Source organism: Equus przewalskii, chromosome 26 (genome assembly GCF_037783145.1).
Source record: "Equus przewalskii isolate Varuska chromosome 26, EquPr2, whole genome shotgun sequence".
Lineage (NCBI taxonomy): Eukaryota > Metazoa > Chordata > Mammalia > Perissodactyla > Equidae > Equus > Equus przewalskii.
In genome coordinates, this window is record NC_091856.1 from 7,760,354 (window position 1) to 7,787,915 (window position 27,562).

Genomic DNA, 27,562 nt, shown 5'->3' on the forward strand with positions numbered 1-27,562 from the left:
TACCCCCAAATTGTTAACATAGATGCTTTTTTGGGAAGCAGTTCATTCTTCCATAGTTCTGTGCAGGTCGTTAGAAAAAGATCAAGAAAACTTGTTAAATTCTAAACCAAACATTGCCCTTTATTGCAGAGTGATGATTCACAACAATGCTGCACTCCAGGACCTGCGGTGGCTGCAAGCCGCGGCAGACCTCCTCAGCAATTCTACAGATTCAGCACTTTTTTTTGCCATTTGGACTATTAAATTTCCAGCCATCTTTGACACAAAGGGGTTCCAAATAAAATCCAACCTTAAGAAAAACAGTGCCAGTTAATGAGCATTTCTCAGCAAATTCATTGCAGTGAGGATAAAAATATCCAAATGGTTCATGTGACTTAAAATTACCCAATTTTATATCATATGTTCTGTAACTCACAATGCATCGTAGTATATATAAAATGCCGCAGTAATCAACTCTAATAGAATGCCTCGCCACCCAAACTGAGTTACCAATTAAATAAATTCTCCCAAATGAGGAGTGTATCCAAGGTACATTAGATTAATTCTACCATTATATTAATCCCATTGGTGTTCTCCAGTTGCAGTGTAATATTCTCACCATTTTTCCTTTAAATAACAATAAAAAAGAATGCATAATTTAAATATTTCCCTTTAAAAATCACAACAAAATCAGTTATGAATTTAAGCAAACGGCCCATACTTTTGAATGGCGACCTTGGGACTCCACAATGGGATATGTGTGTGTGTGTGGGTGTGTGTGTTTGTCATTAGTTGCCACATCCAAAAAATCCATCCACAGAAACAAGAGAGAATGACAAAAGTCTTCCCAGGACGTCTCACTGGAACGGGTGCTTTTATTTTAACTGATATGTTTATACAAAAACACTCAGTCACAAATGGGAGCTTCTTAGGCCTGACTATAATTTAAACTCTGAAAGGTGAGTGGGACTGTTAGAAACCTTCACCCTTTTGGTAACCTATGTCCCTTGATATAGTAAGGGGACTTTAGTTCTCCTCCAGCCCCCTTGCTTAGGATTAAACGAGAGACTTAATTTTTGGGATAAAGCTGCCAGCTGTCCTAATCAAGGACAACATACAAAAATTAGACTCTAGGAATGAAGGACAAAGGAGAGGAAGATCCAGAGGTAGGCGAGGAGAAAAGGGCAAAAGTGAGCCTGCATTTGCAGAAAATGCAAATATCCAAGGACAGCAGGCTAGTTAAGATCAATGGGGTAAGATGTCTTAGAGTGTAGGTAGAGAAATCAGACAAGGCCAGGACGGCCTTAGCCATCCAGAACGAAGGAGTCAGAGGAGGGGATGTCTGCACGCAGGAGACAACTGAATTAGAAAGAGCAGAAATAGAAACCAGCAATGATTCCCTATCTTGGGCCTGGCTAGCTTAGATGTGGCTCTCCTGTCATTGGGCAAAAAATTTTCATGTGGAGACCCAATCAAACTCGAATGACTTCTAGGCTGGTTTAGCTCTGTTCTCAAACATGGGCACAGACTAGTTACTGCGAGAGGAGGAACGAAGGAGTTGAATCTGAACATCTTAATCAGTCATCTAGCAGCTCTGATCACTTTGGACATTCCTAGAGGATACATAACAGCTCACTGGAACGACACAACACACACTGATATCTGTTTGTTCCCCATGACCAACACGACAACGAGTTCCACCCTTTTAGCTTACAAAGACATTATTTAGTCTGGGTGACAATCAGATTTTACGAAAGCAAATAGGACTACATAGATATCTATAAAATTAACATGGTCAAGAAAAAAAATGCAAGGGCTGGAAGTCAGAAGAGCTAGTTCAGTCCTGGCTCTCCCCCTGAACCAGAATAAGTCATTTAACATCTCTGGATCTCAGTTTGTTCATCTATAAAACGTGGGGATGAACCCCTGCATCCTCCCTTGGTATTATTTTTTTTTTATTGAGGAAGATTAGCCCTGAACTAACATCCACTGCCAATCCTCCTCTTTTTGCTAAGATTGGCCCTGAGCCAACATCTGTGCCCATCTTCCTCCGTTTTATATGTGGGACAGCTGCCACAGCATGGCTTGATGAGCAGTGTGCAGGTCCATGCCTGGACCCAACCTCGAGCGTGCAAACTCAACCGCTGTACCACCAGGCCAGCCCCCTTCCTCAGTATTCTTGAGCAGATCCCAAAACAGAAGCTCACCGTGGAAATTTAAAAGCAAACCAAAGATGTGGCGTGGGAACAGACTGGACAGCTACTTGAACTCTAAAGTCATCATGCATCCTCATCAAGGGACTTATTGGCCCTGGTTTGTTAAGTATCAGCAAAGGACATTTATTTGCAACTTTTGAGAAAAGTTAGTTTTCAGATGCTAGTCTTAGAATAAGCTCAAGAGGAGCCTCAGATCATTCCCAGTTTGAATGAACAATCTCTATTTTTGGCTTGGATGAAAGCGGAGCTGCATATCCTTCAGAGGTCAAAATGAAGAGTCAGCCTTTATTCCAGCAGCATGTGGTCTGGAATGCCTACTCCAGAGGTGTCAGCCCTATGCCCTATCTCATACCTCAAAAAATATCACTAATGTCTTTATCCAAAATACACTCGAGTTTTATATACTTACTACAGGAGAGAAAAGAATAAATATTTGCCGAGTGTCCTCTATGGGTGAGGCACTTGCTAGGCGTTCTATGTACATTCTGTCATTTAACCCCCAAGCCAAAGTTAAAAGGTAGGTATCACCATCCTCACTTTACAGTGAAGAAACTGAGACTCAGAGTGGTTATGACTTGCCCAAGTTCACACCACTAGGACATGGCAGAGATCTGAAATAAAAATTCAGGTCTTCCGACTTCACAGTCCATGTTTTTTCTCCTATGACGTCATGCTATCTAGAAGAAAAAGAAATGAGGGTAAACGGTTAGCCAGCAAAGTTAGGGAAAAGGATCTGCTAGTAAAGAGCTCACCCATTCTATATCATTCTACAATGTCCAATTTTCAAAGAATCAATGTGATAGAAATCTTCAATATTAAATCATTACAAAACATACGCAATCTGACTTTGATGATCCAGAAGGTGCTTCCAGATCTTGCTTAAAGGTCTCACTAACAATACTGATTATCAGTGCACCACAGATGAGTGGAAAAGAAAACGCCAGGTACCAGCAGCCAGATCACCTGCCTCAAAGATGCTGGGCACTTCACGGCTTTTATTATACCAGGAAACAAACGGAGTCTATCCATATGGTCCTGCCTCTTTGAACATATATTCTAAACATACATCCATTCTCATGCCCAATGAGGAAGCAATCAATTCAGAAGGATCTCACCTTTCACCAAATTCTACCCTTAAAATCCTAAAAGTCATACCACTGTGCACAATATTTTTGGCAGCCACAAACTCTACCACAAAGCAGAGCTGAAAACAACTGGAGAATATAACTGGTATTTAAACGCCCCCTCATTGGGCGAGTCAGACTGCATGAGGCAGCGTGGCTGTGTGGAGGGAGAGAGGTCCGCACCCCTGGCAAACTGCTGCTCCTGCCAGAGTATTACCAAGGCCAGTGTTCTCGACTGGTACGTTCCTTAGCTGTCCCAGCGTCTATATCCCTAGTGACATTAAACAATGAAATATCTGCAAGCAACCATGTGCAAATAAAGAGCTCAATATTTGAATCTCCAAGAAGTGGCCAATTTCAGAAAGGCATTTCTTGGCATGCTAGAGCAGACTGGGATGAAAGTTGTACCGCAGGCTGGAGAAGAGCCCGATGTGTTTCACGAGGTTGGGCTCCACCACGTAGGCCCGCTCCCCCTTGGCCCTCAACAGTGAGTAAAGGGCCATGTCCTTGCCAAAGCCCTTATGGCAGTACACCTGGGACAGGTAGGTGAGGGTCCGGCGGGCTGCAGGGGCAGGGAAGAGCATGGCCGGGGTGCAACACTGGGAAGCAGGGACCACGTTGTATAGGGAAGGGCTCAGCCGCCGCAATTCCAGGAAATAGTGCCGGCCCACCAGTTCCACCAGACCCATGCTATACAAGGAGAAGAAGAGCATGACGGGCCAGCTAAACCCTGGACGGCTGGCAAACCGCATGTATATCCAGGTTAGTAAGGGGCCCAGCAACATGCCCACGCCGACCCACTCCAAGATCCGCATGGGCTCTGGGTTGATGTAGTGCTGGAGCCTCTCAGGATGATAGAGCTTTAGATAAAGGGCATCTCTGAGATGCGGCTCAGAGAAGCGAGCCCGCAGAAGGTGCTCTAAGACTGGGAAGATCTGCTCTTCCGGGACGGCGTCGTCTTCTACCATCAGAACGTAGTCTGGGTTGTAGGTCTGCAGGGAGGACTCAAGGCAATAGACATAGTCCTGCTTCTCTTTCTCAAATGAGTTGGTCGAAGGGTCGTCGCCGTAATCATCCTCAGTGCCCTCATACCGGTTGGCCACGGGGACGTACTTGGACAGCAGCTTGGCATCAAAATGGCTCACACTGCGCTCCACGTTGCACAGGAAGAGTTGGTGCCCCTCGCACTGGGGGCCACACTGTTGAAGAAGCCGGTGGAACTGGGACACCACCTGCAAGACGTAGTGGAAGCCAGGTTGCCTGTCCACAGTGATGATAGTGATGACCAGCCAGGGGCGGGGGGTGGCCTGCCAGACGATGGGCACTGAGCCGTTGGCAGAGGGCAGCTCCTCAAAGTAGTGGAGAGCAGCTTCACCTTCTTTCAAGCTTTGTTGCAGGAACTCTTGGCTCATTTGGTTCAGATGCCAATGACGCAGATAGAAGTAAGAGTGCAGAAGCCGGTGACACGCCAAGGGGGCCAGCAGGCCAAACGTCACCACTGTTAAGATGAAGAGTTGGACAGCAGTGCTGCCCCAGGAGAGCCGCCTCAGCCTCCGCAGGAGCATGGCAGCTGGAGAGGTTGATGTGCTCATGAGGTCAACTTCTGGTCAGGTCTGGTCCCAAGAACAAACCATCCTGGAACGCAGGCCAAAATCAGCACAAGTCAAACCTAAAGAGAGAGGAAGGAGTGAATGGTAAACGAGAGTGTAAAAAATCCAGGGACAGAACTTAGCACGGATCAAACCAGAAATTCTAATCCTAGGCTGGGTAGCTACTAGAGACTCAGAAGTATGTTCTCTAGTAAACTGATCTTTGGTTGTCTGTTAATGATCTCTGGGATTCTTTTATTTCTATGAGTAATGAAACTTTAGTACATTCAACCAAGTCTCCACGCCTACAGATGTTTAGTTAGGTTTACAATGTACCATAAAATCACCAGGTAGGCTAATAAAATCATTATTTCAATTTGGCAGCAACATAGACACGGGTTCTTAAAGTAGATGCAAAAAAGCAACTCGATGTGAAGGAAATACACATTTAAAGTAAGTTTCAATAAAAGTGCATAGTAAGAACTTGTTGACTGTGCATAGCACTTTCTGAAAACTGTCTTTTCTGCACATCTCAAACAAGAAAAGGACTATTTAGGATTTCCAGAAATGTCTTTGTCAAGATCTTCCATTCTTATTTCTCTAATCTCATGCAACTATACATAAAAATTGCATATTAATTTAATCCTGATTGTTCTCCCTTTTTATTTTTCACAGAACTGCCATGGGAACCAGTGAGAGAAAGGATCTCCCAATGCCAGTGAAGTCTGGAGCCCCAGGCTTTGGGAGGGAGGAACTCTCTGAAGGAAGATCCACGAGCAGTTTTCAGTGAGAGAGGGAAAAGGTTGGCAGAGATGAAGATGGAGAAGATAGTTGCTCCCAGCCTGGTCCAGAAAGGAATGTTGCATGACACGATGACTTACAGTGCAGGCCTGAGGTCAGGCATAGAGTAAAAATGCCATTAAAATAAATCCACATGTATAAACTCAAGTAACATCTTAGGAGTTAAGTAGGCCTAACGACCTGGGGCAAAACAGACTCACACCAAAAAACAGAGTTGAAAGGACAAAGCCAGTATAACACCAGTAACGTCAATGCAAAATGAAGTGGTGTCTACGGAATTGAAGGTAAACCTCTTACGTCAGAAGCTGGTAAAGTCTGCACACATTGCACACATTTAGGAAAAAACTGCCTAGCATGTGAGTTATCTTGAAAGAAGGGCTGCCCAGGTACCATAAAGGTTATTGGGGTCCTGTCTCCAGTGCCCTCATATCCGTGTTCTCCCCTTCTTGGGCATATAGAAAGACCACAGCTCCTAGCCCGTCTTCTTCCAGGTGAGGTCATGTAACCGGGGCTTGTCAGTAACATGTGAGCAAAGCGACAGGTGTGACTTCAGGGCCAAGGTGGTAGAGAGTAGATGTGCCTTCTCAACTTTTTCTCCATCTACCAGCTGAATGGACAGCCTTGGATCTAGAGGAGAGTAGAGCCACCAGAAGGGAGGAGCCTGGGTCTTTGAATGACTGCATGGAACAGAGGTCACTCCCACTGCTCATCTCTCAGCACCCTCCCAACCTAGGTTGGGCTGTGTTGTAAGTAATACATAAACCGCTGTGTCCAGTCACTAATGATATTTGGATTTGCCTATTACAGCAGTCAGCCAACCCTGCCCACTAGAGTCGTGTAGAATACCAAACCTCTCTCTACTGTATGACGGCATAGTAATTCAAGGAAGTAGAGAGACATGTCCCACTTCAGCAACAGAAGGAGATTATACTGTGGGATCCCAGAGGTGAGACAGACTTTCCCAGTACTAGTAAGAGATCTGGTAGGTACCTACAGAGAGAAAAAGCAGGGAAAGGTTTGACTAGTAGGGCAACCCCAGGCTTGCTGGTTTGTGAACTTCCAGGGTACCGCAGACTGCCTGCGTTCCACGTGATCTGCTCAGGTCAACAGAGTTAATAAATCACCAGACTGCACATCCACGTGGCCTAGCCAGTTCCACGTCACTACTAGCGGAAGCCGAGGACCCACTCGTGGAAAGTTGGCCTTGGGAATGGAGTCACTCAGGGGGTTTTCTGTTCACGGTTCCCCCTGCCTTTGCTATCACCCAAAAGAGCTGTATCCACGTAGCAGACAGAGGAAAATACAGTCAACAAGATAAGGCCTGCAGCTTGGAAAATGCCAGGCACATATCAAGTGCTAAGATGACAATGTGATTATGATGACAATGCAGAGTTCTGTAGGTGGTATAAAACTGCTAACCACTCTCCCTCAACACCCTGTTCCAGTGACAGCTTTTGATAAGGCAAGAATGTGACACTCTTTAGTCCAGATAAGTCCCAGGGGTGGGATGTTTAAGGAGTATATATATATATGGGTGTGTGTGTGTGTAGCTGCATGTGTGTGCACACAGACAATTATTTAAAAATATAAATCTGATCATGTCATTCTCCTGCTTAAAACTCTTCTCTAGCTTCCCACTGCTCTTATAATAAAATCCAAATTTTTTACCACGGCCCACAGGCCCTTTACGATCCTGACCTCACCTTCCTCTGTCATCTTGTTCTACTGCCCTGCTTTCTCAAGTTGCTCTAGCCTAGAGGTTAACAATATTTTTCTGTAAAGGGCTGGACAGTAAATATTTTAGACTCTTTGGGCCACATACTATCTCTGTTGCATATTCTCCTTAGACTTTTAAAAAACTCTCTGAGACCCCACAGGGGTGTCGGCTGTGGAGTGGCCAACCGCAGTCTCTGCAAATACTTCTGAGGCCTAGTGCACCATTCCCCCAACCAGGGATCCGTGCCACCCACGATCGTGCGCCGAGGCCCATGAGGAGTCACTGCTGATGTTTCCCCCAGGCCACAGCAAGAGCAAGATATCTATCCCCTTGGGCGCCTCGCTCCTGGCCACCCACAACTACTACCACCCACGCCTACTGCTGTGCCTCCTGGGTTCCACTTCCAGTGACAGCTCCTGTGGAAGTGCAGAGTACCCCGGACAAGCCATCTCCCCCAGCCCGGTCTCCCCAAAGCCGACCCTGGGCACTGGTGGGCGAGCTGCTTTTTCGGGAATTCCACGCTCCTGTTTAGGGCCACGGAGTTGGAGCCCCCAGAGCACTAGGATCTCCCCAGGCCTCCAGCACATGATCACGGTGACCCGGCCCGTGAAGCCAAGAGGAAGCAGCCTGGAGGCCAGCCCGGCAAAACCAACGCCAGGCCGCGTCCCGCGTGGCCACGGCCAGCCTCGAGCTTCCGGAGGTGCTGGGCTGGTCAGAGCCCTTCACTCCCTCCGGCCCCGCCGGAGACTGGGCGGGCTGCAGCAATGAGACGCAGCTGGGCAAAACGCTGAAAGGGAAATTGAGAGAACCAGGCCCTTCACTATCCAAGCCCCATGGGAGCCTTCCCGACATCCCATAACTGTGTGCTTTCTGCACAAGTGGAAAATAAACTCCAAGAGGCTAGCAAAAAACAAAACAAAAAACTCTAAAAATGTAAAAACTATTTTCAGTGCTTCAGCCACATAAAAACAGAGTGTAGGCCAAATTTGGCCTGCGTGGCTGGCAGTTTACCAACCCACGCTCTAGCTCTGTCCAATAGAGATATAATGCAAGCTATGGATGTAATTTAAATGTTTCTAGCAGCCACAATAAAAAAGAAACAGATGAAATTAATTTTAATAATATTTTTAATACAATACATCAACACGAAACAATATAGAAAATTATTACTGAGGTATTCTATGCTCTTTTTTGTATACTAAGTCTTTGAAATCCACAGTGTATTGTACATTTCCAGCATATCTCAATTCAGACCAGCCACATTTCAAGTGCTCAACAGCCACATGTGGCCAGTGAGCAGGGCAGCTCTAGACACACTGATCTTCCTTCAGAACACTGACTATGCTAAGCTCTTGCCCATCTGCTGGCCTTTGCTCACACAACTCCCTCACTCTGAAACATTCTTATTCTCCCACCTTCCCTGCCTCTTCACATAGATTTTTCTCATTGTTTAGACAATCTCCTAGATGGGAAATTAGCTGAGTGACTCCTATATATCAGGGAAATGAGAAAATACCCACATCAACAAATAGGAAAGGCTGAGACACATTCTCACCCTAAAACCCACCCCTGGTATAGTGCCATACAATTGGAAGAGAACTCACAACTCCCAGTTTCTCCCTAAGGAGTGAAGGGTTTGGATCACTATCTAGCACTTCAACTTTTAAGACTCCCATCTGAGGGATGAGCCCCTAAAACACTTAGCGCTGAAAGCCGATGGGGCTTATATCAACAAGACCAACAGGACCATAGCAAAGAAAGCAGCAGTTCTTAACGGGTAGTGGGCATTCACCACTGGCATCCCCCCCAGGGCTCAATGCAGAGGGAGCCAGCAAAAAACACCCATCTCCCAGTTTCTCCCTGGAAGAGGTTTGACTGGGTACTTTACAAGCTGCTGCCTGAGGGTCCAGTTTCTAACTGAGGACTCATCTAGGAGCTGGTTGCGATCCTCCTGGAGCCCAGGGAAGCCTGTGGGCACTTCCCCCACGGGCTTCCTCCAATGATAATAACTGTCCCAGCTTTTGCGGCAGCTGCTTGAGAGGATAAGCCCTCAGATCACCTGGCTCTGATAGCCTATGGTACATGACTCAACTGTTAGAACCAATAAGTGAATTCAGTAAAGTTGTAGGATATAAGATCAATATACAATAATCAGTTGCACATCTATACACTAACATGGAACTATCAGAAAGAGAAATTAAGAAAAAAATTGCTTTTACAATGCATTAAAAAAAAATAAAATACTTAGGAATAAATTTAACCAAGGAGGTGAAAGATCTGTACACTAAAAATTTTAAGACAATGATGAAAGAAATTGAAGGCAGAAATAAATAGAAAGATAGTCCATGTTCATGGATGGGAAGAATTAATATTGTTAAAATGTCCATAGTACCCAGAGTGATCTACAAATTCAGTGCAATCTCTATTAAAATTCCAATGGCATTTTCCACAGAAATAGATTCTAAAATCTTTATAGACCCACAAAAGACCCTGAATAGCCAAAGCAATTTTGAGCAAGAAGAACAAAGCTGGAGTCATCACACTTCCTGATTTCAAACTATCTTACAAAGCTACAGTACTCAAAACAATATGGTACTGGCACAAAAACAGACATACAGACCAATGGAACAGAACAGACACCCCAGCAACAAATCCTTGCATACACAGTCAATTAATTTACAACAAAGGAAACAAGAATACACAACAGGGAAAGGATAGTCTCTTCAACAAATGGTATTGGGGAAACTGGACAGCCATATGTGAAAGAATGAAACTGGACCCCAGTCTTACCCCACTCACAAGAATCAACTCAAAATGGATCAAAGACTTAAATTTAAGACCTGAAATCATAAAACTCCTAGAAGGAAATATAGGAGGTAAGCTCTTTGACACTGGTCTCGGCAATGATTTTTTGGGTTTGACAACAAAGGCAGAGGCAAAAAAAGCAAAAATAACAAGTGGGACTACATCAAGCTAAAAAGCTTCTGCACAGCAAAGGAAACTATCAACAAAATGAACAGGCAACCTATAGAATGGAAGAAAATATTTTTAATCCACATATTATACAAGGGGTTAATATCCAAAATATACAAGGAACTTATACAACTCAATAGCAAAACAAACAAACAAACAAACAAACAAATAACCCAATTATTTAAAAATGAGCAAAGGACCTGAATAGACATTTTTCCAAAGGCATACAAATGGCCAACACATACATGAAAAGGTGCTCAACAACACTGGTCATCAGGAAAACTCAAATCAAAACCACAATGAAATATCACCTCACACCTGTTAAGATGTTTATTATCAAAAAGACAAGAGATAACAAGTGCTAGCAAGGATGTGGAGAAAGGGAACTCTTGTACACTGTCGGTTGGAACATAATCTGGTACAGTCACTATATGGAAAACAGTATGGAGGTTGCTCAAGAAATTAAAAATAGGGGCCAGCCCTGTGGTCTAGTGGTTAAGTTAGGTGCACTCTGTTTTGGCAGACGGGGTTCAGTTCCGGGGTGCAGACCTACACCACTCTTCAGTGGCCATGCTGTGGCGGCGACCCACATACAAAATAGGGGAAGATTGCCACAGATGTTAACTCAGGGAGGATCTTCCTCAAGCAAAAGAGGATTGGCTACAGATGTCAGCTCAGGCCAAATCTTCCTCAGAAAGAAAGAAAAAAAAAGAAAGAAAGAAAAAATAGAACATGTGATCCAGCAATCCCACTTCTGGGTATATATCTAAAGGAAACAAAATCACTATTTTGAAGAGGTATCTGTACCCCATGTCCATTGCAGCATTATTCACAACAGCCAAGGTACTGAAACAATTTGTGTCCATTGACAGATGAATGGATAAAAAATATGTGTTATACATATGCAATGGAATATTATTCAGCCTTAAAAAAAAAAGAAGAAGGAAATCCTACCATTTGTGACAATATGGATGAACCTAGAAGGCATTACGCTAAGTGAAATCAGACAAATAAAGACAAATACTGCATGATACCACTTATATGTGGACACTAAAAAAAAAGTCAAACTCATAGAAACAGCGAGCAGAATGGCGGTTGCCAGGGGCTGGGGGGTGGTGGGACAGGGAGAAGTTGGTCAAAGGGTACAGACTTTCAGTTATCGGATGAATAAGGTCTGAGGATCTAATGTATAACATGGTGACTATAGTTGATAACAGCGTGTCGTATAACTGAAATTTGCTAAAAACGTAGAACTTGTGTTCTCACCAAAAGACAAAAAAAAGATTTTAAAAAAAGTAACCAAAGTCTTTATATACAGAAATTGTAAATTTTTAAGATATTTTCAGTTAAAGAAGACATAGAAAAGTATGTATGTACATCATGCTACCATTTCTGAAAAAAAGGGGGAAATATACACAAACGTACTTGCCTATATATGCATATACATAGGCTATGTCTGGAAGAATATACTAGAGACCGGCAACTTTGCCTCCAAAGAGGAGAACTGGGTGGCTTAGGGGCTGGGGCAGGATGGAAACATTGTACTAAATACAGTAGTCGTCCTCCCTTATCTGCAGTTTTGAGTTCCGCGGTTTCAGCTACGTGCAGTCAATCGTGGTCCAAAAACATTAATGGAAAATTCCAGAAATAAAGAATTCATAAGTTTTAACTGTGCACCATTCTGAGTAGTGTGATGAAATCTCGAGCTGTCCTGCTCTGTCCTGCCCAAGATGTGAATCATCCCTTTGTCCAGCGAATCCCGCCCGTTAGTCACTTAGGAGCCATCTCCGTTATCACATCGACTATCTGGATATCGCAGTGCTTGTGTTCTAGTAACCCTTATTTTTCTTAATTTTGGACTCAAAGTGCAAGAACAGTGATGATGGCAGTTCAGATACACTAAAGAGAAGCCGGAAAGTGCTTCCTTTAAGTGAAAAGGTGAAAGTTCTCGACTAATAAGGAAAGAAAAAAAATTGTATGCTGAGGTTACTAAGATTTATGGTAAGAACGAAACTTCTATCCATGACATTGCGAAGAAGGAAAAAGAAATTCGTGCTAGTTTTGCTGTCGCACCTCAAGTACATATGTACAGGAAAGACCATGGTATATATGGGTCTGGTACTATCTAGTTTCAGGCAGCCACTGGGGGGCTTGGAGCGTATCCTCTGAAGATAAGGGGCCCTATTGTACCTGTCTGCACCTTTTGAATTAAAGGTACTGACTTATAGGAAATAAATCTTAAATTTTAATATATTTCACGTAAATATCATCACCCTCCCACCCATTTCACCTGTAACAGTAGCTTGTTAGATTCCTTCCTGACCCTTGGTTTGGTTGGCCTCCTCCGTCAGAACACACCCTCACGAAGGAAAGGAGTATTTGTTTTGATTTTGATTATTATGGATACCCTGTACCTAGCTCCTTGTCACATGAAAGGCAAGTTCACAGATATTCAGTGACTAGGCAAACTGACAGGGCACATCCTTAAACCCAGAGAAGACTGGAGTGGCCCTGAAGGCACCAAGTCCTCCCAAGCCGGTGGCTTTTTGCTTTATTTTCCAGGATCTTGCTCAGGGGCCTGGTGTGCTTGCTGGCCTGGCTCCAGAATTTCTGTCCAAAGAGGCTTGTATGTTCCAGGAAGATAAAGGAGGAGAGGACTTTCTTGAAGCCATGTCCATGAAGCAAGCATGATGATTCTCCTCAGATTTCAGGATTTATACGGGGCAGTAGAAGTTAAGGAGATGAACTTCTACTGTCCAAGCCACCCTGGGCTGCTGCTCTCAGGCCGGGCCCTTCCCCCTGACAGCCCAGCCCCCTGACAGCCCAGGCTGCTGACTCTCTCTCCCCTCTGGCAGGTGACAGAAACTGAAGCGCCTGGTGCTGATGTAAAGACCTTTAATCCCAGGCAACTCCCCAGTGGGGGCAATAAAATCATTAACACATCAGAAAGCCCCAGCTTTAAAAACATGGTGAGACTGCCGTTCTACTAATGATCAGGGAAGAACAGGGATGCAGCTCAGGGCACACAGTCCCTGCCTCCACAGATCAGCTCTTGCTGGGGTCGTAAACAGCCTCAGATCTCCATAGCTTACAGTAACAACGTGCATTTCTTGCTCACCAGTACGTGGATAGCTGTGGCTCGGCGGGCGTCAGCTCCAGGCTGCAGGTCAGAACCAGATTGTTGACATACCTCTGATTCCAGGTCGAGTTGCAGAAGAACCAGCCAGCTGGGGCATGCTCTTTTGGTGCACGGCAGCTGCATATGAGTCAAAATACACAGCTACATTTACAGCCTCACTTAAGCATGCCATAGATCAAGGCCACTCATCAACCACTGGCCAAAACAATGGGGCAGGGAAATTTACTCCTCCCACAGAGCAGAGGAAGGGGAAAGCGAAGATTCAACAGAAAAGAGAAAGGATCTAGCATTTTGCTCAGAGTCTGGGAAATTTCTAGAATACTCACAAGGCATCCAGCCCCACCACATCATTAACACACTGTGTGAGTTAGGACAGGCCACAATAATGACCCCCAAACCTCAGAGGTTTGTAAGAACTGAGATTTTATTCTTGCTCATGTTACTTGTCCATTAGGGGTCAACTGTGACCCTGCTCCATGTCATTTGCCCTCCAGGACCCAGGTAGATGGAACCGCCTCTTCCCTGAACATTGCTGATTTTGTGGCAGAGGGCTGAACCACAAACTGGCTCTCAAAGCCACAGCTCAAAAATGACACATATGTTCACCTGTATTTCACTGACCAGAGCAAGTCACATCATAACTCAAGTTCAACAGAGCAGAGATATGTAATTTTCCAGCAAGAAGGGGGTACTAAAAGACATATGGCCAAGCCTGAAGTCAATAATTAGGGAAATACACAACTCTCCAGGGAGGAGCAGAAAATACCTTGAACAATAATCCAATCTAGGATACCAACCGTGGGCCATGGGAGCTGGAATCAGACCCTTCATTCAATGATTAGATGACAGATTTGCCTAAAATCCCGTCACACAGTTATGTAGGCATTCAAGACTATGTTCTAGTTTGCTTTTTAAAACATTTTCTTTTCTATTCTTTTTTTTTTTTTTTGAGGAAGATTAGCCCTGAGCTAACTGCTGCCAATCCTCCTCTTTTCGCTGAGGAAGCCTGGCTCTGAGCTAACATCCATGCCCATCTTCCTCTACTTTATAGGTGGGATGACCACCACAGCATGACGTGCCAAGCGGTGCCATGTCCGCACCCGGGATCTGAACTGGCGAAACCCGGGCCACCAAAGTGGAATGTGCACACTTAACCGCTGTGCCACCGGGCCAGCCCCTAAAACATTTTCTGAAAGGATTTAATGAATTGCTGCGCAGTGGAGTGTGGTGTCCAAGGCCACATGTAATTTATTTCACTTTACTGATCTGGTTTTAAGATAACTGGCATTGGGGCAACAGACATGAAAACACAGGATTTTCCATTGGTAGTTTGCGGGAAGGAGTTCTCTACTCCCAGCCCAATCATGTGGGTGGTACAGTAGGTGGGCTATGTCTATATTATCACTCTGATAGCCTTTTTCAGAATCTCACAGTCACCCATGATGTCACCGGCTCAGGCCCACACTTCAGCAATGCTGTGGAGTGACTGGCATCTGTAAGTTGGCCTGGAAACAACTTCACCCCTACAGCCCCAATTCTATGGAACAATGATTAACGAATTCTTCTTATCTATGTCTTGCAAGTGCACTTTGAAACAAAACCATCTCCTAAACTAGATTATGCCTGTTACCATGCGTAAGCTGGAGGGCACAGGGAAGACAGTAAAGGACAAAGACGCCAAGAAATGAACATGAAATATGGCTAGGATGAATAAATGGATCAACAATGACAGTTTCATTTTAGTGCAGCTTCTAAAAATGAAACTGAAGGGGCCCTAAGCATACAGGAGGCAGAACACCAGGCTGAGTGAGTGTCAGGAGAGAAGCACTGAGAATGGTCCATGTTTCTCAAGTCTGCCCTCCTACTTGAATGACACCACTACTCTCTCAGGCACCTGGGTCCAAAAGACTGGTAAGTTCTGACTTCTCACCCCTATCCAGTCACTTCCCAAGTCATTGCTATTCTACCTCCATGGTCCCCCCCATGTCTCTTTTTTTTTTTTTTTTTTTTTTTTTATTTTTTTATTTTTTTATTAATGTTATGATAGATTACAACCTTGTGAGATTTCAGTTGTACATTTTTGTTAGTCATGTTGTGGGTACACCACTTCCCCCTCCGTACCCTCCCCCCACCCCCCCTTGTCCCTGGTAACCACCATGTCTCTTTCCTCTCCTCCCCTCCCCTCGCCATGCCCTTCTTCACTGCCGCGCCCTAGTCCTAGTTACTTCTATCAACTCCAGGCCAGCTGACCACAACAGGCTCCTAACTAGGCTTCTGACTTCCAGAATGAGCAACAGATTTGAAGCCAAAAGATCTTGGTCCAGTTCTGGTCCCAGCACCCACTAAGCAGGTCCATTAGATCTCTCTGAGACTATTTTGCCTCTCTGCAAAACAGGAAAATAAAAAATATCTCATTTATGGAGGCATTGTGAAGATGAAATGAGACAATGGCTCTGAAAGCTTTGTCAGACACAAGACTGTACGAATGATGGTAATGTTTTACATTATCAGCATCCATCAGATACTCTGAAGCACAGGTCTGAACATGGCACTCCTTTCCGTAGAACTGTTCAATGATTGCTCAATCAATGTAGAATAAAGCCCAAGTGCTTTGCCAAGATTTTCCACAATCCAGTTCCAGCTGTTTTTCCAGACCCACTTCTTCTCCTCACACAGGCTAAATCGACTATCAAGAATCAGCTAAAAAGGGACCTCTTCCAAAAGCCAACCCTGATCTCCCCCAACCAGAAATAATCATTTTTTTCCTCAAGCGCTGGGATCCTTTATATGAACTTTCCCCCCAGGATATTCATTTGTCACTTTCTACTTTAGACTCTATCTAATTTCTAGCTACCACTTATTAAAAGCTCCTACTACATATCCACGGTCTGCATTAGACTCTTACATCTATTTCTTCCTACCAAAATAGCGACTCTCAAATAGCAAGGGAACTAATCCCGTTTAGATCAAAAAAATAGATGCTACCAAGTTGAAAGCAAGAAATTCAAACACAGGACAAACTTCAAAGCCCATGTTTTTCCCCCAATGCCTGCTGCCTTCCATGGCTTTATTCATGGCCCTTGATTTATGCTCCAATTGGACTTACAAATCCCTTGTTAGTAGATTCAGTCTGATTTATCTTTGGTTCCCCTCTCAGACCCAGCTCAGTACTCCATGCAGAGAAGACGCTCAGCGTTTGTGGAACAAAGAAATTACCGCACTCAAGTCATTTGACCTCTATGGGCCTCAATTCCTCAGCTATAAAATTGGGAGTATCACAGAGCCTCGTCACACAATGTGCAGAGGTCAACTTATTGGAAAATGCTGGCTGAGCACTAATTATGTGCTAGGCAGTGTTCTAAGCATCTCATTGATCCCCTTAAAAAGCCTAAGAGAAGTACTATCATTGAGCCCATTTTACACCTGAAAAAACTAAGGCATAATTAACTTGTTCTCAAGGTTAACAAACCTTTTAAGTGGATGGCAAAACTTGAACCTAGGCAGTCTGGTTCCGGACCCCATGTTCTCAAACAATATGCAATATCGTCTCTGCACAGATTGGGAACCCAAGAAAATCAGCTGGAAAACCATTAGAAATGGTAACAGACTTGCAGAATGTGGTTGGTAACAGGATTAATATGCAAAAACAATATATAATATTATATATACACACTATATATATAAAATGCTTTCAGTTAATTGGACAATCACTAAATTAATTACTGGGATAAAAGATCCTAGTCAAAATGTAAAAAAAAAAAAAAAAACCCTAAAATACCTAGGAATAAATTTAAGAAATATGCAGAATATACACACATACTATAAAATTCTACTGAAGGACACTAAAAAAGTCTTTAATAAACGGAGAAAAATAACATTTTCCCAATTGGCAAGCCGCACTAATGAAAGAGGAGATAGAGGTCTCTTTCTCCAAAATTAATCTCTATATTTAACAAAATGACAATTCGATTTACCTCAATAAGGAGCGGCCCAGTTCGGCAAATGGGCACTTTCATATAAATTGGTGCAATCTTTGGAGGGTAAGTGCAGATGGTATGCATAAAAATTTTGTATGTGCATCTCTTTTGATGCAGAAATTCCACTTCTAGAAATCCACCCTGCAGAAATGGTAACCCCTGCTACCAAAGATGGACAAGGAATGTTCATGGCCGTTTGGTTTGTGATAGTAAGAAAGAGAGAGACAAAGAGGGGGAGGAAAGGAGAGGAAGAAGGAACGACGAACTGCAGGGAAAGGAAATGCCCAGCAACAGGGAACAGACTTTTAGGTAATGATACAAGGGGATGATATGGAGACATCAAAAAGAGAAAGGTTTAAACATACTGGTATTTTAAAAGTCTTAGCTAGATCTCTTATGGACCGAATGTTTGTGTTCCCCTCAAGTTCATACATTAACACCCTAATCCCCAATGTGACGGCATCTGGAGATGGTGTCTTTGGGAGGTAATTAGGTCATGCCCGTGGAATTCTCCTGGTGGGATTAGTGCCCTCATAAGAAGCGATAGGGGAGAGCTTGCTTCCTCTCTCTGCTCTCTGCCAGTGAGCACACAGTGCGGGAAGGTGACCGTCTGTGAACCGGGAAGATGGCCTCACCAGAACCCAACTATGTGGGCACCCTGATGTGACTCTCAGTCTCCAGAACTGAGAGAGATCAATGTTTCTGCTGTTTCAGCCACTCAGTCTATGGTATTTTGTTATAGCAAATCAAGTAGATTAGAAAAGTCCCTAAGGGAAAAATGCCAACTATGTCAATGCGAATTGGTGAAAAATGTACACAGTATGATCATTTCACTTTTAATGTGGAGTATAATTTAGTGAAGGAGAGATAAAGGTATGAGGGATGAAGGTATGAGGGATGGAGGTTTCCTGTTTTGTTTTCCAGCTTCTGCAAAGAGCATGTATTACTTTTATGATCCTTAGTAAACATTCAATTCAGCAAATACCGCATCTTGTGCCAGGCACCGGGGTGGTGAACATGACAGTCTCTACTCTCAGTCTCTCCTCTAAGGTCCCTACTCCCAGGACCTTTGTTATCAAAACTCCAGTACAAGTCTAAACATGATTTTGTTCGTTTCTCTTGGTGGAATGGAGAGAGGTTGGTTAACTTGACTAAAGTATTCTAAAGATCATCTAGAGCTAATGCCAACAAAAACTGCTAGGAAATGCTCGCTTTGCTGGCACACAGACTAAATTGGAAGGATATATCAAAGATTAGCATGGCCCCTGTGCAATGAAGACATCAAGTTTACGCAGTGCTCCATAATTTTTTATTGTGCTGGTGGTTACATTTGACAAAATTCATCAAAATATACATTTAAATGGTGCATTTTATTGTATGTAAACTATACCTCAATAAAATTGATTTTTTTAAAAAGCCAGGAAAATGATACTGTGTAACAAGAGAATCTGCCTAACTAGATACTAAACCTATTATAAAACGTAAGTAATTATAATAACATGGCAATGGCACCAAAATATACTGATAAGTAGACGCGCAAAAATTCACAAACGGATACAAATATGTAAGAAATCAATCTAGCATAGTTGTAGCAATTTAAATCAGGGGTAAAAAAATGATCTTAATAGTTTTGCAGCAACTGGCTAGCCACTCAGGAAAAGTAAACTAGTTCTCCACTTTACAACTAAAGCTAGAATAAAATCCCACATTAACATTTATAAACAAAAGCTTAAAAGTACCTCAAGAAAATACAGGAGAATATTTATATAAACTTGGGTGAAGAAAGGCCTTTCTCAGCAAGATCCTCAAGCAGAAACCATAAAGAAAATGAATAATAGACTTGACTAAATTAAAAAGTTAAACTTGTATATGATCAAAGATGAAAACATGACAAAAACATTAAGCAAACTGGGAAAGACCATGCAACATATAGGACTGAATTACTACTTTAACGTACAATATATAAAGAGTGCTTGAAAATGAGGAACAAAAAGACACTCCAACTGAAAAAGGGGCAAAAGAATTAACAGTCAATTCACTCACACAGATGCAAAAGGCCAATACACAGAGAAAAAGGGTTGATGCCCCCTGGGTAATCAGACATGCAAATTAAAGCAAGATACTATTTTTGTCCATGTTATTGGTTTAAATGTGTATATGCAGGGAAAATTTTAAGAAGATATCTAGAAACTCTCAACAATCTAGATGATGTTTTAAGTTTTTATTTTCTCCTTTACATTTTTCTGTTTCCTAAATGTTTTGTAATAAGCTTACCCTTTAAAAAATTATAATAATTTTAATAATGGTAGGTGTTAGACATAGTTTTCTCTTCTTACCTTCTAAAGTACCGGGTGCAATGCACTCTAGAAATGCTCTCCTAAAAAAAGCTATTCCCCCTTACAGGGTCTAGTTCTCTTGGGGAAATACGCGCGCACACGCACACGCACACACGCCTGCAGGTTTTGATAATTGTCTGCATAGTGAGAGCATCATTGGAGTCGCCCTGCGGTCTCCGGTCTCGGGGGAGAGCACCAGACTAGCAGGGAATCCCTGGGTCACACCCACCCTGCAGGAGTTCTCGCCTGGGAACATCGCGGGTGGAGCGCAGTGCGGCACCGGCAACGCCTGCGCCGAGAGGCCAGGAAAAGGGCGAGACCAGCGTAGGTGGCTCTAACTATCCCTTGGGGAAGGAGAATGAATGGGAGCGGAAGAGCAGAGTCCCGGATCCAGCGTCTGCCGCTGACCTTGGGCAGTCCCCGCCGTGCTTGGGCCTCAGTTTCCCCACCCATAGGCCTAAGCTAAGGGTCTCGATCGCGGCGCTGGCTGCCTTCAGCTGGTCTTTCCCGGAGCTGGGAGGGATGCCTTTCTCTGCCGGGTCGTCCTTCCCCCGCCCCAGGGCTGCGAGGTCGCGGGCAGAAACGCCTCTCAGCTACAGCAGCGCGTTATCGGCGCGCCGCAAGCGGCCATTAGGCGATCGGCCCCGAGGCTGTTCGGCCCCGCCAGGCTGGGCAGTAGCCGGGCTCTTACCTGGGCTCGCACGCGCCCGGCTCGCGCCTTCCTGTCGGCCTCGCTGCGCAGCCGACCCAGGCGACACTCTTTCATCACTGCGCTGCCGGCCCCGGCCGCGCGGGAAACGCCCTGCTGGGGTCCCCGCAGTCCTCCGGATGGAAGCGGCCGGCGCCCGGGCGGGGCTGCAGCGAAGCCCGCCTGCCCAGAGCGCACAGCTGGGGGCGCAGGCCCTCCCGGGCCGTGCCAGCCCCGCAGCTACTCTCCCCGTGCCAGCCGTGACCACCCCTAATCTTCATCCCCTCGCCTCATTCTCTCCGGGGTGGGCGCTCGGGTCACGATGCCTAAGGGGCTGGGCAGATAGTGCGCAGCGGAAACCTACCCGATGGGGGCAGTCAGCTCCGTCCCCTGCGCACGCAGACGGCCGCCTCTGGTGTCGCTCCGGCTGGCTGCCTCATCCCCACGGAGGAACCACAGGGCCGGACCCTGAGTTGCAGGAAGGCTGGCGCAGCGCGGTTTGGGTGCGCGCCGAAGCATCACCTCCAGCGGCGCAGCCCCAGCGCGGGGTCCCCGCGCTCATGCAGGCCATGTGACCTGATTGCTGCGGAGCAACCGCAGCCCCCAAAGCCAGCTTGGGGGAAAAAGGGACCGGCAAAAGGCGCCAACTGATGGGCAGAGAGGGAAAAGCAGGCTCAGAGGAAGTTGAAACGCTGGAAGGATTAGGTCCCTGTGCTGTTACAATCCCAGCTGGCCGTCAAGCGTGTTCTCTGCTGGAGGGATTTGTTTTTGCCGATAATAAGAATAATAGTGGACACCACTTGCACCCGCAAACCCACCGTACCCAGCGTTATACCAGGCGACTTATGAACATCCCTATAGCTTTCACTTCACTCCTGTGCTTAGAGACTATCGTCCTTAGTTTGCAAATGAGGAAGAAAAGTTGAGAGGATAATTTGCCAAGTGCAACCCTTATTCCAAAAGCCAGAAATGTAAACATTTATTAAAAAGCAGAACGGTTTGGTCTAACCAAATCACCTAGCCAGGCAGGGGATTTAGGTCTGTGACTCTTTCCACTTACCTGTCAGTCTCTCCCAGGAGCGGCTTTGGTGGTTCGTTTGAGTCTTGTCAAAATTAACTATAGTGGAGCCATTTTAAAATGGGATGGGAGCTGCCTTTCCAGAGAAACTGCCTTGCTGTCTTGAACCTGGGATTGGGCCAAACCTTGGGACTGAGCCAAAAAGCCAATTGTTTTATAAGCAATTGTTTGAGAAGTCAGCAGGAGACTGGCCATCCTGACCCCAAACACTGAGGATTGTGGACTTTCTGAAGATAGAATCAATAGTGAATGGATGTTTAGCCAAGACTAGCTCTCTGCCTCCAGTTGCAATTAAAATTCTTTGTAATACAACCTCTCTTCTTTGCCTTTTAAAGCCCCTTTTACTCCCTAGCGGGACACTATTCGGTTCGCCACCCAAATCCGTGTACCCCAAATTGCAATTCTGTAATCACCAAATAAACACCTCTCTGCCTCTCATTTTGGCTCTTTATTTTTAGATTAACAGTCTGAAGCAGTATCCACCCCAACCCTTAATTTTGGCGGATAGATAGTATCATACCCATCTTACAGATGGAACAATTGAGGTTTGGTCAAAGGAATGATCTTACCCAAGTGATAGAGAGTGTCAGTCTAGTCTACTAGTTAATAATGGAGTGGTGAAGGGCTGGCCTGGTGGTACAGTGGTTGAGTGTGCGTGCTCTGCTTTGGTGGCCTGGGGTTTGCCAGTTCAGATCCCAGGTGCAGACTTATGCACCGCTTATCCAGCCATGCTGTGGCAGGCCTCCCACATGTAAAGCAGAGGAAGATGGGCATGGATGTTAGCTCAGGGCCAATCTTCCTCAGCAAAAAGAGGAGAATTGGCAGCAGATATTAGCTCAAGGCTAATCTTCCTCAAAAAAAAAAAATAATGGAATGTTTATTTGCTAGGGAGGTTCTGTGCAAAACACATAATTCACATTATTTTAGTACTCAAGATTCAGCACAACTCTAAATTTAGTACAACAATCTTAGAAGGAAGCTACTATTACTATTCCAAGTTAAGAAAACTGAGGCTTAAAGAAGTTATGAATTTGCATAAAGTTATACAGCTAGTAAGTGGCAGAGTTCGGATTCAAATTTAGGCCTTTTTTCTGCAGAGGCTTTGCCTGTCTCCAAAGCTGTGTTTTTTTCCCCACGCTATGTGGCTTCTTACTCCTTCCTATTGCTTCTAGATTTTGCCAGAGATAAATGGAGTGTTTAACCTGTATCCGGAGGCTCAGGGCATTGTAACAGCATTGAGTTCATTTGCTGTGACATCTTCTGGATGATGTAAATGGCACCTAATAAATTGAAGTCGCTATCAGCCAGTGGCTGGTGTTCTGTGTATAGAGTCAAGGCTGGACCATTCATGGATTCCGATGTTCTCTCGAAGAGCACCAGACATACTTTCTAAGGGCAGATCAGAGCTAGGTATATTCCACTCACAGCAAAGCCGAAGTTCTTATAATCACCAGAAAGCTCCTACAGTATGTGGCTGCTGGCTCCTGCTCTGGCTTCCCATCCAACCACCTTCTTCCTTTGCCTCTACCCTAGCCACACTGGCCCCTGCTGTTCCTCAAATACACCAAACCTACTCCCACCTTAGGGCGTCACACCTGCTGTTCTCTCTGCTTGCAACACTCTTCCTCTAGATTTTCATGTGGCTTGCTCCCTTGCTGTCCCTGATCATTTCCCATAGTCTCTACTCCCATCCCAGCACTCCCCTCCCATGAGCTCCTCCCTTTATTCTTCTCCTCAGTGAATGGCAAATGAATATGAACTCCTGGTTCTACCTGGTAATTCTGACACTTCTTACAGAACATCTAGAAGAGAGAGCCAGGCAAAGGGAGAAGAGAATCTTGAAGGAGAAATCTGAAAAGTGACTGTAATTAGTAATGAAGGGCTTTCATACATTGAGAGATCATTTCTGGGCTTCATCTGTTAGAAACCATTCAGTTAATAGACCACAGAAGTTTAATAAAAGATCCTATTTGTAATGAGGTGATACTGAACAAGATAACTTAGTGCTTATTGTGAAAGTGCTAAGTATTCACTAAGTATATAATAAGTGCTAATTTAAATGGTATTTGAAGATGTGACCAGTCGTGAATTATAATTTTTATTTCATTCACATATTATGAGCGAAACTACCTAAAGTCTAGGCACTTCTTAAAAGAGGAGTGAGGTCTCAAGCCAACTCAGTGTCCAAATGAGAACTACAGAATGCGTTTCACCCCTCAGATAGGTCTTTACTGCTCATTCAAGCATCTGTGTATAAATCTGTTCCTGCCTTCAGGGTCACCCCCAGGTCGTGCAAACAGGAAGCATGTTTCTTTAGAGAGGGAAATAGAAGCCAGCATTATATTTCATCAGGTAGTACAGAGAGATTATTTGCATTCATGAAATGATATATCTCAATGCACGACAGCCCTTCATTGGAAAGCTGTGACTTCGGGCCTCGAATGTTTTTCCGTCTTCCGGAAACCTACTTAAACACAAATGGTCCTGAGAGAGAGAGCACTGGAGGTATAAGAAACTTGCACATTGGTTGAAAACAATGAGGAAGGGGACGTAAGAAAGAGATGTGGAATGACCCTAGGGAGGAAAAAGATGGGCTCGAAAGAGAAGACATAGACAGCCGTGTTCCCTGGTCTCTCCCTTCGTTGAAGGGTTCCCACTGGAGTTTCACTGCCTTGTTCCAGGCTTCTGATTCTAGGTCAGCTTGCCTTTCTAGACCAGAGGTTAGCAAACTGCAATTCACTGCCTGTTTTTGTGCAGCTCACAAGGTCAGAATGGTTTTTTACAATATTAAATGGTTAAAAACTAAAAAGAAGAATATTTTGAGACGTGACAATTATGTAAAATTCAAATTTCAGTCTTACTGAGACATGGTCATTCATTTACATATTGTCTATGGCTGCAATCAGGCAACAGCAGAAGAGTTGAACAGTTGTGACAGAGACCTCATGACCCACAAAGTCGAAAATATTTACTGTCTGGTTTGCAGACACCCGCTCTAAAAGGTCTATTCAGTGGTCACAAGGTATAGCAGCAAAGCCAATGAATGTTCACACGATTTCATCTCGTGTGTGTCAGCATAGCTGACAGTAGATACGAAGTTCCCTTAGAATGTTACATCCATCCCCCTGGGCATCCATCCATCCTCTAGTCTTACAACCAATATTTATTGAAGAATTGTTCTGACATAGTGTCAACACTACACATGGATGAGCATGAGATAAGAATGAGATGTGTGTCCTGCTCTCAAGGAGTTGGTCGTTAGGAATGTTGGAAGTCTATATAAGACTGCTGAGAGCTGGATCTGGCGCAGGAAAGGAGCTTGAGAAGGTGCTCTCATGCCCTAGACCAGTCCCAGACCTCCTACTTCCAGACTTCTTTTACATGAGAAGGTTAAAAAATTTTTTTCAAGTTATTGTTATTTTGGAATTTTTTATTATGTGTTATTAAACTTAATCCAATATAAGTTATGAGGAGAAATACACAATTATTTGAAGTTGTTTCATACTCAATTTGTTAGAATCATGTGGTAAGGTTCAAATTTCCATGTTGGGTAGTAGTTTCAAGGGTGTTTATTATTATTTTACATGATTATGTTACACATAGATAATGAAAATAACTACCTTCTCTACCACAGGAGTAACAGGGAGCCAAGTTTTCATATTAAAACCCAAAGTGGAACAGCCAACAAAGTCTTTTATGAAAGAAAATAAATAGAGGGGTTCTAGGGGGAGGTAAGAGGGGTGGTGATGTAGGAACACCTGGGAAAATTCCTGGAAAGACAAGTTTCCAGGATTCTGGTTCTCATCTAGTAAGCCCCCTTGTTTGCTCCACCCTAGCTACCTACCCTCCCTTGTGCTAGGGAGGGTCTTTTCTTTTTTTTCTCTTTGCTTTTTTCTTTTCTTCTTTTTTAAAAAATTAGACTTTAGGGGCTCAGAAAGAGATTAATCACAATTCTTGGTTCATGATATGCTCTCATCAGGTGTCTATGTAAGGACTTCTATCAACTAATAATAATAACAATAATAATATAATAAACACCCTTAAAATCACCACCGGGCACGGAAAACTAGAACCCTGACAACAGCTTCTATCTGGCTGTATGGTCCTTACTCATCCCATCTCCTTGGATATGTTAAAGAAAACATTGCTTGATAACACTTGTTGAAGACAATGAGGCAGACCTTATTCAAGGGGGGCCATGATGACGGCGGGGGGGGGGGTATAAGGACCACTGCAATGGGGTCTTGCCGAAGGGGATTGGACTCAACTCCAAACATAGCACACCCCATTGGAAGTTTCCAGCTGGGGGGCAGGATGGAGGTTGTGGATGGCAAATTACTAAGAGGAAACCTCTGGTGTAAAGGGGTAAGGTTCTTGCTAAACAGACTTAGCAGGTTCTTGCTAAAACTAGATTTCACAAGAAAGTGCACAGATGGGGCTAGGAGAAGATTCAGGAGCCTGACTAAAGTTTAGTGAAGAAAAGAACCTTTGTTAGTCACGAGGGGAAATGTTTGTATTCCATTCTTTTATGGAGCAAAAGAAAGAAAGTAAACACAGCTCACTGGATTTCTATGTTCACAGAGGTGGAGTGTTTTCCAGTGGCTCTCTGTGGTCTCACAAGCTGGCTTACCTCTTCCAGAAGCTGACTCTGACAATGTGGGAACTGAAAAGAATTTGCAGAAGCATTAACCACAAAAAATTTCCTGCAAACTTCAATCTCATTGCATAAATGATTCTTGTTGCTGCATTTGTCACTAGTCATAAACAGAAACATTCTCTTTTCATAAGCATAGGACATTTTTAACCCTTACTTTATTAAAATTATTACTTTCCCAAAACGCCACAAATAATTTCATCAAAGACACACTACAGATCGTGTCCTGAGAAGTGCCAACAACTTACCTGAAAATACTTGGTTTCCTTCTTCGTCCGCAATGAGAAGTCTCTCCCATTGCTCATCCCCATCAGCGTTGGAAATGGTCTTATGCTAACCTCTGTCCATCACCTAATCATGTGACTCTTCCCCACTTCACAAAAGAGAACCAAAAGCAGACACCATCCTGGGTAAGTCCAAAAGTAAACATTCTAATCTGTTTTTATTACAGTAAATCTTTGATTAGCCAGAACTAACCTTCTAAATCTATGACTAGTCAGGCCTGTCGGTCCTCTCACCTGGCTTTTTGACAGCAGAACTTAGATAAAGACATCATCTCTCACCTGGTAATAGTCTCCTATTCAATCTCAGGCTCTTTAGTCTTTGGCCTCTAAGCAAACCTCCAAAGGGCTACCCCGGTGAGTTTTCTAAAAATATAAACCAGATCAGGTTTCTTTCCAGCTTAAAACACTCCCCCTGGCCCAAGCTTCCAGCTCATTTGCGTGACATTTAAGGCCATTTGTAACATGGCCTCTGCCTATAGCTGCAGCAGGATTACCTCTCTGGAAAAGGACACATCTTGTGTTCATGGAGTTGTCTTGTCCTTCACCAGTTACTTATAAGGGATGTTTTTGAAATGAGTGAATGAATAAGCAAATGAAAGAACCCTTTATAAGGAGGTCTGGATAGTAACTGTGTGTATTACCCTTGATCGGGGGGGACTGAAATTGATCTTTGATATCTGTAGGCAATAGTTGCTTAAGGAAATACAATATGGCATTTTTGCTGCAAGTCTTATTTTAAATTGCACTTAGTTTTACTGCCTGATGTTCTTGTAGGTCATATTTAATTTATTTTAGACCCTGAGTTCATGAGTTATAATTTATTCAAATTTCTAGAGGGTTGTCAAACTAAGCTTTTATTTGATTGGCACACATTTTTGAAAACTTCCTATTTAAATATAATATACATATCACTGCAGTTTTTAAACCTGAGATTTTGTTTTCTTTTATTGTTGTTATAAGTATTTAGTTATGATAATGAGAATTGTTTTTTTTAATTTTGGGGGGGT

The 27,562-nt window shown here is 43.9% G+C and overlaps 1 protein-coding gene, 1 long non-coding RNA gene and 1 other non-coding gene across 8 annotated transcripts in view; 2 read left to right on the forward strand and 1 right to left on the reverse strand.

The window, feature by feature from the left end:
* The window catches only part of LOC139079604 (uncharacterized), a 42,541-nt gene extending 35,165 nt beyond the window's left edge, over positions 1 to 7,376 (forward strand). Inside the window, exon 3 of the long non-coding RNA XR_011533349.1 lies at positions 5,584 to 7,376. This is a non-coding gene — a long non-coding RNA (uncharacterized lncRNA). The remainder of the gene's footprint in view (positions 1 to 5,583) is intronic.
* On the reverse strand, positions 92 to 26,898 carry PGAP4 (post-GPI attachment to proteins GalNAc transferase 4). 6 transcript variants are annotated; one of them, XM_008522473.2, is made up of 3 exons: positions 20,904 to 21,247; positions 13,518 to 13,655; positions 92 to 4,988 (listed from the first exon to the last, which is right to left on the reverse strand). In XM_008522473.2, the coding sequence occupies exon 3, from the start codon at positions 4,909 to 4,911 to the stop codon at positions 3,700 to 3,702; it is 1,212 nt and encodes a 403-aa protein (XP_008520695.1). In that variant the 5' UTR covers positions 4,912 to 4,988; positions 13,518 to 13,655; positions 20,904 to 21,247; the 3' UTR covers positions 92 to 3,699. The 6 variants fall into 6 exon arrangements, with proteins under 6 accessions (XP_008520695.1, XP_070451404.1, XP_070451405.1 ...); XM_070595303.1 differs by having other exon boundaries at positions 20,543 to 21,181; XM_070595304.1 differs by lacking the exons at positions 13,518 to 13,655; positions 20,904 to 21,247 and adding an exon at positions 26,520 to 26,898.
* LOC139079772 (U6 spliceosomal RNA) lies at positions 18,722 to 18,824 on the forward strand. Its single transcript, XR_011533707.1, has one exon. It is a non-coding gene; the product is annotated as a U6 spliceosomal RNA (small nuclear RNA).
* Positions 26,899 to 27,562: the final 664 nt, after the last annotated feature.